General features: G+C 39.7%; 1 protein-coding gene across 1 annotated transcript; it reads right to left on the reverse strand.

The window, feature by feature from the left end:
* Positions 1-3,049: 3,049 nt before the first annotated feature.
* On the reverse strand, positions 3,050-11,985 carry LOC147524732 (uncharacterized). Its single transcript, XM_086576154.1, is given in 12 exon segments — positions 3,050-3,393; positions 3,396-4,466; positions 4,469-4,623; positions 4,625-5,777; positions 6,800-6,868; positions 7,809-8,067; positions 8,248-8,545; positions 9,076-9,215; positions 9,425-9,700; positions 10,921-11,357; positions 11,360-11,709; positions 11,711-11,985. Coding segments are annotated over 12 exon segments (4,701 nt in total). The 3' UTR covers positions 3,050-3,175.
* Positions 11,986-12,280: the final 295 nt, after the last annotated feature.

Raw genomic sequence — 12,280 nt, forward strand, 5'->3', positions numbered from 1 at the left:
TTTGTTATTCAAGTTTCAATCCAAGTTTGTTCTTCAATACAACTTTTCCATTCACGTTTGTTATTCAAGTTTCAATCCAAGTTTGTTCTTCAATACAAGTTTTTAATCCAAAGTTGTTATACAAGTTTTCAATCCAAGTTTGTTATTCAAATCCTTGTTCTTGCATCTCTACTCAATGTTTTCCCATTAAACCAACTTCTTTACATCAAGGACCAAAATATCGCCGATATATCCGATATATCGCCGATATATATCGGTATTTTGGTACACTGACATCGATATTTTCGACATATATCCACCGAATATAGAACCCTTTTTTCCGATATATATATCGGAATTTCCGATATAAAACTTTATATCGCCGATATAATCGATATATCCGATATTTACGATATATATCGATTGACTTTTTGACCATTTTTAAATATAAATCCGATATTTCCAATATATTTCCGATATTTCCGATATTATATTTCCAATATATCCGATATTTCCGATATTTTAAATAGTTCGGACTGGTCACCAAAAAAATGGATATATATCCGATATATATATCGGTTTTTTGGTACACCAATATATTCATCGATATCGATATTTTGGGCCTTGCTTTACATTGCTTTTAATACAAGTCTTTCATTCTTTCAAATAGACAAGTTATGAACTTTAAGAACTACTACCTTCTCACCTTCATAAACTCCCATCAATCCATCTCTAAAAATTTATGGTGAACCTCAAACTCCCCTAATTCTACAAAAATAGTTGACCATGTGTTTTTTTGTGTGTATTGAAGTAAAAGTAATGGAGTTAATCCTCACTTAGCAGGCTTCATTATCCTTCCTCTAGGGAAGGATTTAGCCTAAGATAATGGAACTAAGATGTTTCCTAAAATGAAATGACTTGAAATTAAAGATTAAGAATAAGAACAAGAAAAGTGTTAAAATTAAACTAGAAGAAAATATTTTATTAGAAGATCGAAGTTTCTTTCATGAAGGCCTAGGTTTTGTTCTTACTTCTTAGTCTTACAAACTTGGAAAATGAAACGGAAAGAAAAAAATAAATAAAAGTAAGTTATGAAGACTCCAACTCTTTTCTAAGCATATCAAGAGAATTGCTCTCCACTCCCACATGAATCATCTATCTCCATTTATTTCCATCTTATCCATATTTCAAATAAAAAAAATGGAACTTATTATGTGCACAAAAGTCTTTACCATTTACTCATGTTAGATCCTTATTTTGTGGCATGGTGTCTTGTGCCAATAATTTTCTTGACTTGCTCAATAATGGAGAAGCTCAATTGTGTGGGCCCGTATAGTGGGCCCCACGTGCTTTGACCAGTGGTGAGTCCGGATGTTGACTTTTTACAAAGTCTCGTCTTTGCATGGAGCTTGTCGCACTGATCATTTTGACAAGTCCACTTGCCGAAATCGGAGTCTAGGTTCAAAAGATATGAGCATCGGAAGTTTGATGACTTTTCTACACATTAATTTTGTTCTGACCTGGAAATGTCCTGTTTAAGTCTCCGGGATTTAGTCAGGCTTTGTTGAGCTTCACATGGGCTAAGTAGGATACTTCAGGTATAAACATAATTCCGTGCTTAAATACTGGTTTTATCATCATTTTTACGTTGACTGCAAAAACTGTAAAAACACGAAAATATAATTATTTCATGATTAGTAAATACATAATTAACCAAAATGTTATATCTCTACGGGGTTTTATATTACAGTTTTAGGTGATTATTAATGCCTTTATAAGGTATATATAGAGAATTACATAAAACTCAAATAGAAATAAAATTCAATATATCCTAAACATTCCTAGTCTAGAACATTCTAGAATATAATTTCTATGCACCACATATTCCATAATATTTGACAATATACTAATTGATATTGTCAAATCTTCTATATTCGTCATCATTCTATTGTTGACGACTATTCAATGCTCCTCATCTCATCGTATACTTCATCAAGAATAGCCTTCTTGGCTAACCTCATCAGTATCATAATCAAAATATATTTAGCAGCTTTTTTCAACTTCCTATCCATTCCATCAGACAAGGTAGTGAAAGTATCATCTAATAAACTACCCGAAAATGAACCACCAAACCCGGTTCTTCCACAAGACTTTTCTAATTTATCCAGCTTTTGATAAAATGAATCATTTTCTTGATTGTTTCCAGAAAACCCACCAAATATTCTTTGCTCCAAATCATCAGCTGACTCGAAAGAATTACTTGATGTTTTGTTGTTGTTGGTAAAGATACTTCGGGTAGTACTAAAGTAATGACATAAATCACACAACCACTTAACTAAGTGTGGGTGAACTCAAGGCTCGAGGGTGCCAGGGAAGAAGATGAAAGAGAATTCACCCCGGATGTGTCGAACAAAAAAAAAGCAAAGAAGGCCAAAAGAACTAGTTTGGTGGAAGTAGTCCCATGTTTCACCACCGAACACTAGATCTAAGAAAATAGAGTAGCTATGGAGGGAGCCAATGCTACAGAGCAGATAGCTAAACAAGAGGGGAAGGAAGCCCACATTGGTTTGAAGTTGGATTTTTCCGACAGTGCATTCTTAGGCTCACTACCTTAAACCACTTCATAGTGGATTGTTAGATAGTTAGATGGTTTTGTTTTGGGTGTTGAAGTGCTTCTTATAAAGCATTTTGAAGTGCTTCTTATAAAGTTATGATAAACACTTCGGCAAGCAAGAAGATAAGAACAATCCACACCTAATTAAGAACAACGGCAACGAGTAGTGGAGGCCTCCTTAAATCTCCTAGTGGGTACAGGGTGACTTTTAATGAAGCAGAACCAGTACCAAAAAGACACTTATGAAGGGTTCACCTCTTCAAGCTAAAATTCTTCAAACCCATCATATATATACATACCACTTTAGCAAGACAAAATGAGGAGCTGGAGCATAACCGGAGCGGTAGAGCAAGGATCAAAACATTGAAAATTTCCATGCAGCATCAAGACTAACCTGTGTAGAAGCATGTATATCTATAAGAAATTGATATATAGTAAAAGTGAACATAATAAAGATTTACAAAGCAAATGTTTCCTGATCATAAAAAGAAAATTTCAGTAGCACAAAAAATATGACACTTCCCAGACCAAAAGGCTGAAAACAAAAGCTTGCAGAAGCCAAGGTGTCAACACGATTGAGCCTCAGACAAACATCATCAGCTCTGGCCTGCTAAAGATGTTGTTCCTCTCATCCTCTAGAACAGGGCACACAACAACAAGTGCATCCTGTGATCCAATGTACAGTGAATTGTAAATCTTCCAATAAACCTCCCTGACCTTCCTCGCCGGATGGAAAAGGCCCTGGAGACAATAGCTCAGGATTATAGCTGGACCCACGGCCACACGCATTCCTTCTATACAGCATTGATAACGTGGGGAGAAGTCTCAAAGATATTTGGCCATACATGGTTCAGCAGATGTAGTAAGGTGTCCTCACAGCCCAATCCAGCTACACCTAAAGCAATGTGCTTGACAACAGAAGCTGCAGTCTGCCTGTGAACCAGATCCCTGTCCATCAGAGCTTCTTCAAGCAGGGGAGTCACAGCATAAATGTAGTCCTTTCCCACCTCACCTATGTACTCGAATAAGAAAGATAGCGACTTCAAAACACCATTCTGCATGTTCAGCTCTGGCACGCGATATTCATTTATCAGGGATGGCAACATTGTGAAAGGACAACAAGTTTCTGCAACAATCGCAATGGCCACTGTGACACATACGCAGTTCTGATGCTCCTGCACCTTGAGATTGTTCAACAGTGTTGCTAAGACATCCTGTGGCCCAATGGCTTTTGCAATGTGCCCGAATGTGTTAACAGTAGCCCGTCTGATTCGCTTCTTGTGGGCTTTCAACGTCTCTAATAGCTCAAAACATATTCTCATCCACTGCCTTGCAGGAACAAACTCAGCTCCTCGATCAGCAATCCTACCTACAAGATCGATGCAGTTCTCCTGGACCTTCTCGTGCCTGTTTTTAAGAATGGGAGTCGAGTGGGGAAGCAAATCTTTTATAGGGGGAGTCATTTTTGTCATACCAATATCATTGACTATTGCCTTCAACGCTCCCAAAATCGACCCCAAAACCTCAGGGTACTCTTCCCCCAGGTGCTCATACAATACAACCCGTAGATGACCCATGAGATGTTCCTCTTGGCACTGTTTCATGACAGCGGCTATCCTCGACATAAGATCTGCTGCTTGCTGCCTCACTTTGTCACTCTTATTGTTTAAGCGCCACGTGATGGTAGCAGAAATCTGGGGAAAATACGGTTTAGCTCTCTGCCCGAGAGCATTTACCACAGCACCAAACCCATTCAGCATCACATTAGCATGGTCGCTGGTCTGTTCTTGGAATCCATATAGGATGCCATCAATAAGCTGATCTTCCAAGTGGCCGTCAATAACAGATGCACCCAAGTTCAGTACAAATTTCCAATTGTCTCCACCACCATGCATCTGTAAGGTTCATTTTCATCTTTAAGGTTTTCAACTAGTCTATCCACTACATAAGCAGACCCTACTTTGTTAGCAATCTCAATTATGGTTTCGACAAGCTGCTTATAAGTTCTTCGGTCCAATGCCATCTCTCTCCCAAAAGTTCAGAAAGAATTCGGGTAGTACATCAGTCCGAATGTACTCAGCATCCACTCCTTCTGTACTTGTGCACTGCTTCACCACCTTCAGCACAATCATTTTCATTTCTTGATCTTTAGAGGTGAACTCGCGAATCAAAATGAGCATCACTTCCTTAGTGTAGTAACTGACATGGACATCCATTAGAGGGATAATAAAACCTATTGCTTTTAAAAATGCAACCAAAAGCTTCCCTCGATGTAACTTGATACCTCTCCACAGAGGCTCCACAATAGAATCAAAACTGTCAAGACGAAACGGATGAGCCAGAGCAGCCAGTGCCAGCGCCGTAATCATCCTCACTTTCATATTCTCATCGCTAAGACCAAGTCCTATGATTTCAACGAGAGATGTTAAATGCGGAAGAACCGCAGAGCCAACAAAAATTGCAATTTGCCGTACGATCTTTATCCCTGTATGCCGAGCTTGCCAAGATTTCTTACTCTAGCACGCAGCTTTCAAGAATCGCAATAGATTAGGAATTCCCAGAGCAGAAGCAACAACATTAAAAGCCTGTGCAGTTGTATTTCTCACGTATTCATCAACATGATCCATATCTGGCCGCAAGTTAGCAATCATAGTCGCCAGGCCAACAGCTTTACTAAGATTGGAAATGATCTCCTTTCCTACAATACACGCATAATAATCCTCGTCGATCAACAAAGGCTCAATCACAACCAAAATTTTATGACCAAAAGGACGAACAAGATCATCTAACTTATAAAGAAACCTATCAATTACCTTAACCAGAAGATGTCTATCTTGGTCTTCCAATGTTGGTTGCATGAGCAATGGCAAGATTTGGTCGAAAAGTCGACCTACTCCAAACTCTCTAGCTTTATTCGGTATCTGCCTCAAAGCTGCTTTTCTCTGCGGAGGTGTCCCATTTTTAATCTTAAGAAGAAGTTTCATAATCTTCCTCTCCTTCTGTCTTTCAAGACTCAACTCTTCCTCCTCCTCCTCCTCTTCATTCAATAACGCCCCAAAATACTGATAATCCTCTGGTTTCATACATGGCAATCCCGCAGGTAGTTCTTTCGGTATATCAAAATTCTGCTTACGGTTTTCTTCCGGAATTGCATACAACGGTGTTCCCATTGGAGTTGGGGTAGCTAGAAGTTTCCTTGTTGGTGTAACCGGTGTTACGTAAACGAATGTGGAAGCGTGACAATTGGACAAAGAAGATTAAATGTGGTGATAGAAATCGACAAAAAACAAATCAATTAAAACACTTACCAATGCAAAACGAATAACCAATAGAAGTGGAGACGAGATTTACGTGGTTTGGCATTAGCCTAATCCACCAAGCAAAAGAGGAGAATTTTACTAATCAAGAGATAAACAAATAGAGTACAATCACTCACAAACGAATCCCGAAGAATTCACAAACTCTCTCTCACAAATTGAACCCTCCAAATCCCACCAACTGGTCTCGTATTTATAGAGGTGGGTATCAAATTAAAATCCTATTTAGAATAGGAAACCAAAATCTTAACTGTGTGGTTTATCCAAATCTGAGTCGATCAACCGAATAGCAAATCCCCTCTTCAAAGCACAAATGTCCGAAGGACCAAACAAATAACAAAATGTCCCGAAGGACCAAACACGACTGTACCACATAGTGGCTGCCTACGTACCCTTATTAAAAGATCATGCCAACCATAGTTCACCAATGCCCTTAAGAGCTAAATCATCTCAAATGAAGGATATGAATCAAATTCAAACAATGTTGAAACTTGATTTCAGAAACCACTTTGGTTAACATATCAGCTAGGTTCTCCTTGGTGTCTATCTTAGTGAGTAAGATATCACCCTCCTCTAAAATTTCTCAGACAAAGTGAAAACGCACATCAATGTGTTTCGTACGGGCATGATGAACTTGGTTCTTGGCCAAATATATAGCACTCATGCTATCCGCGGTGAATCTCGGTGACCCTCGCACAATACCCAAGTCATCTAACAAACCCCGCAACCAAATAGCCTTTTTCATAGCCTCGGCCACCGCCATATATTACGCCTCGTTGAAGTAGACAATGCAAATTTGTCAGACTCGCAAAATAGACCTCCAACTTACGGAGCACCGGCTAAAGTAAATACATACCCGGTGAGTGGACCGGGCGCTTATCCAAATCACCTGCATAGTCAGAGTCCACATAACCCACACAAAGCTTACTAGTATTCCTCTCAAACATCAAACCAACATCTACAGCACCAAGAATGTATCGTAGAATCCATTTCACAACTTGCTAGTGTTTCTTCCCAGGATTATGCATATATCTACTAACAACACTAACAGCTTGTGAAATGTCTGGCCTAGTACACACCATCGCATACATCAAACTACCAACAACACTTGCATATGAAACATGAGTCATGTACTCACGTTCCTCATTGGAACTCGGAGACATAGTAGCACTAAGTTTAAAATGAGGGGCAAGAGGTGTACTCACAGACTTAGTGTTCCCATCAATACCAAACTTTTGTAGTACCTTCTTCAAATATGTCTTTTGAGACAAACAAACTATGCCTTTTGCTCTATCTCTCTAAATCTCCATGCCAAGAATCTTCTTAGCTTCACCCAAGTCCTTCATCTCAAATTCGAGGGACAAAAGTCATTTTAAGCTTATCAATCTCGATCTTGCTTCTTGAGGCTATAAGCATATCATCAACATACAAGAGCAAGTAGATGAAAGAACCATCATGTAGTTTGCGAAAATAGACACAATGATCGTAGTGACTTCTTGTGTACTTGAGCCCTAGCATAAACCGATCAAACCACTTGTACCACTGCCTGGGAGACTGTTTCAAACCATATAGCGATTTTTTCAGTTTACACACCAAATCCTCTTTGCTTGCAACTTTAAACCCACTTAGCTGAGTCATATAGATCTCCTCTTCTAAATCACCATGTAAAAAAGCAGTTTTTACATCAAGCTGGGCTAGCTCCAAATCATACTGAGCTACCAAGGCCAAAAGGATGGGTATGGAGGAGTGCTTCACAACCGGAGAAAACACCTCATTATAGTTAATCCCCTCCCTCTGAGCGTAGCCTTTAGCTACCCATCTTGCCTTGTAACGTAACTCATTACTTAGAGATCATTCTTTCAATGCAAACACTCATTTCCCGCCAATCGCCTTCTTACCCGTAGGTAACTTTACAAGCACCCAGGTTTCATTCTTATAAAGAGATTGCATCTCCTCATCCATAGCTGTCTTCCACCTTTCTGACTTGGAGCACTGGATTGCTCCATAATATGAGGAAGGAACATCTTCATCAAGACTTTCAATAACAGGAAGTGCATAGGTAATGTAATCGTTTAGCCAATACAATGGGGGAACATTTCTCTTAGATTTACTAGTTGCAATAGGCTCATGAACCGGAGCCAAAGGACCAACATTCATCTACTCCTCTAATGGAGCCATATCCTCTGCATCATCATTTGTTCCATCACCTGTAATCACTATTTACGTGTCTTCAAATTTGGAACATTAACCCGTCGACTATCCATGGTTGCCAATCTACTAGATCTGAGAACAATGCGGACTAGGTGAAGACGCATCAATCTCCACCTACTGCAATACCTCTTTGGCCATACTCTCCACCTGCTGAGAGTCACCAGACTTCAACATAGAAGCCTCATCAAATGTCACATCTCTGCTCAAAATGAATTTCTTATCTTTCGGATCCCATAGCTTATAACCTTTCACTCCACTTTTCAGACCCACAAAGATAGCTTTATTTGCTCTAGGATCCAACTTACCATCTTTGACATGAAAGTAAGCAGGACACCTAAACACACGAAGAGAATCATAATCCTGAGCAGGTTTACCAGACCAAACCTCCATAAGAGTTTTACCTCCAATTGCAGCCGAAGGCAACCTGTTAACAAGGTAGCATGCATAACTCACAGCCTCAGCCCAAAACGCTTTGCCCAATCCAAAGATTGGACAACATACACCGCACTTTCTCCATTAGAGTACGGTTCATACGCTCAGCTACCCCATTCTGTTGCGGCGTACCTTTCACTGTGAAGTGCCTCTCTATTCCTTCATTCTGACATACTTGCAAGAACGGATCACTCGTATATTCACCACCATTATCAGTTCGGAGTCTTTTGATCTTTCTGCCAATCTAAGTTTCAATCAACTTTTTCCACTTCACAAAGATATCTAGGACTTCATCCTTGTTTCTCATGGTATATACCCTGGCGCCTAGAGTAATCATCAACAAAGGTCACATAATAATGTTTGTTCCTCCAAGAGATGCATTCCTAGAAGGACCCCAAACATCCGAATGAACATAATCAAGGGTTCCATTGGCGTCACGGTGGATAAGCGGTGCCAAACTTTACCCTTTGCGCTTGCCTAGAACCTGATGCTCACAAAAATCCAACTTACAGGTCTTAGCACCTTTCAACAATCCTTGCTTTATTAACGCGTTTGCATGGACTTCTCACTGCATGTGCAAAGACGATATGCCATAATCTGGTGGCCTCCTTAGCAACGCCTCGAATATTGATGCCGACTACTTCTCCACTAACTGTACCACCCTTCAAATAGTACAAGTTATTCTAACGTATGCCTTTCATGATAACCATTGCTCTAGAAACTATCTTTAGAACACCACTGTCAATGACTACCTTGTAGCCCTTAGCTTCTAAAGTACCAACAAAGATAAGATTCTTCTTCAAAGCGGGAACATATCGAACATCTTTTATTTCCTTAATTGTTTCATCATACATCTTGAGACGAATATTACCCATCCCCATAATGCGACAGGGTTGATCATTCCCCATAACACATCACCACTTTCAAGCTCCTTGAAACTTGTAAACCACTCCCTTATGGGACAAACATGATAGGTAGCACCCGTATCCAAAATCCAATGACTGGAATCAATGAAACAAATACTCGATGTAACAGGAAAAGAAAAATTTGAACTATCAGAATCATTACCTCCTTGAGCAATGTTGACATTAGACTGTTTCTGCTCAGTATCTTTCTGCTTGTGTTTCAACTTCTTGCAGTCCTTCTTCTAATGTCCAACCTCATGACAAAAAACACACTCATCACGGGCTAGATTTCGCCCTCTCAACTTGGAACAAGATTTACTTCTTCCACCACCAGAGTTTGGACGGTCATTAGACCTCCCTCTTACCACAAAAGCAGTGCTCGTCGACTCTCTTGACTCATTTTCATTGTTGTTCATCATATCCCAACTTGTCAACGCAGATTGCACCCAGAATAGTTCAAAGCTTTCTTCCCGAACATAATAGTGGTTTTTATATGCCCATACTCCTCCTTGGGAAGAGATCTCAACAAATGGAAAGCTTTGTCTTCATCCTTCGTTTCTTCTTCAATGTTCAACAAATTCGGTAAGTAACTTGTTAAACTTCGTTTATATCTTTGGGACAATGAAATACCTTCTTTCTTTCTCATATCATACAACTTTGATTTCATAAAGACACGACCTTCTATTGTCTTATCTAAGTACTTCTCTTCAAGGATTCTCCAGATTTCCTTGGCCGAAGTCTCATTGAGAACAAGGTACTTCACATCCCTAGCCAAACACGATCTTATGATACCACAAGCTCGCCTATTTTTCTTAACCCAAACACTCTCCTCTATATCCGATGGTTTTTCGTCTAACACATCATCCAAGTCTTGTTGGCATAGTGCATCTATAACTTCACAACGCCACATACTAAAATTGTTAGATCCATCGAATTTCTCCACATCAATCCTTGCATGGTTAATATTCAAAGTCGTAGGAGGTGATTTCTCCTTAGACATCATAGAAGTAGTACCCAATGGAGGATCCGTCGCCATACTTTCTCAAACTTTCATACACCACAAAACAATCAATAAACCAACAAAAGAAGCCCTAGGTAGAACCTTGGCTCCGATACCAATTTGTTACGTAAACGAATGCGGAAGAGTGACAATTGGACAAAGAAGATTGAATGTGGTGATAGAAATCGACATAAAACAAATCAATTAAAACACTTGCCAATGCAAAGCGAATAACCAATAGAAGTGGAGACGAGATTTACGTGGTTTGACGTTAGCCTAATCCACCAAGCAAAATAGGAGAATTTTACTAATCAAGAGATAAACAAATATAGTACAATCACTCACAAACGAATCCCGAAGAATTCACAAACTCTCTCTCACAAATTGAACCCTCCAAATCCCACCAACTGGTCTTGTATTTATAGAGGTGGGTATCAAATTAGAATCCTATTTAGAATAGGAAACCAAAACCTTAACTGTGTGGTTTATCCAAATCTGAGTCGTATACCAACAACCGGGACATAAGATGGTGGTGGATTCATAATCTTGTACCCCTCTTCTGGCAACATCACTCTTCATCTCATCAGTTAGTGGACGGTTTCTCTCATCAATATCCTTATCCCATCTCATTAAATTGTACAGTTCAGGTGTAACCCCAACACGACTCGGCGTGGCAAGACCAACCCCTCCAGCTGGTGTCTCCATTGGTGTCTGATCCCATCTCGACCTTTCACGCTTTGGTGTTGGTGTCACAAGCCCTTTATCCCCAGGCCTAGCGTCACTCACCATACCACCACCAACACCAACACCAACACGACCAGGTGTCGGTGTCTCATCCCACCTATTCCTCCTAGATTTCAATGGTGTCCCATCAACTACTCTCCCTTGTTTTGGAGTTCATTCCATCTACTAATCCTCGTCTTCGAATCCAATGCATCCCAATCTGATTTCGACTCCGTCTTCAATTTCTTACCAGTACTAGTATCAGTTTCTTGGCACTTCTTCTTATTCTTATTCTTATTCTTCTCCTTCTCCTCTTCCTCTTTTTTCTTCACAATCTCTCCCACCATCTCCTCCTTCTGTCTCTTCAACAACTCCTCCTTCATCACATCCGCATAACTCCTCCTCGCCTTAACATCCGGGGTCTTCTCCCCATTAGCAAAAGCATCATTCCTATCCGGTGAAAGCTCACGCTTATATCTTCTCTTCTGATAGTCACTCTCTCTATCTATAACCCTCTTCCGTTTCCCAAACCCCATCTCGATCATCATCTCCCGGAATCTCATCCATAACAGATTTCGGTGCAGTATATGAAGGCAGTTTCTTAGCAAGTTCAGACTCAGTGTGATCGTTAATTTCATCATCATCTTCGTTAACGGGAATTGAGTTTTGGTATCCTTCATATCGATTATTATTACTAGTACCGTATAAATCTTTGTGGAATATAATTGACGTGGACAGCTCTTTTTGCATGTTTTTTTTCTCTTGTTGAATTTGTGCAATTTCAGAGTCTAATAATGCATTCATGGTTTACGTTTTACAGGAAATAAAAAAATATTTATAGGTGAGGGCTTGGTGGGTGTCAAATTACTGATCGAGGTCGTATATTTTAGTTTATTTCCGTAATGAGTTAGAATTAGAAAAGGACATGATAGGAATTAGAACGTACAGGTAACAGGTCGGCTTCTAATTCGTGTTACAGTGCAAGAATTGGAAACTTTGAAGTGTTGGAAGTTCTAACTTCTAAGTCAACTTAGAATGGGCCGGCCCTCAAAATGGGTCAAGCACAATATTAGAATTCCTACAACTCTTATTGCCGCAC

The sequence above is a fragment of the Coptis chinensis genome, chromosome 1, assembly GCF_015680905.1.
Source record: "Coptis chinensis isolate HL-2020 chromosome 1, ASM1568090v1, whole genome shotgun sequence".
Taxonomy (NCBI): domain Eukaryota; kingdom Viridiplantae; phylum Streptophyta; class Magnoliopsida; order Ranunculales; family Ranunculaceae; genus Coptis; species Coptis chinensis.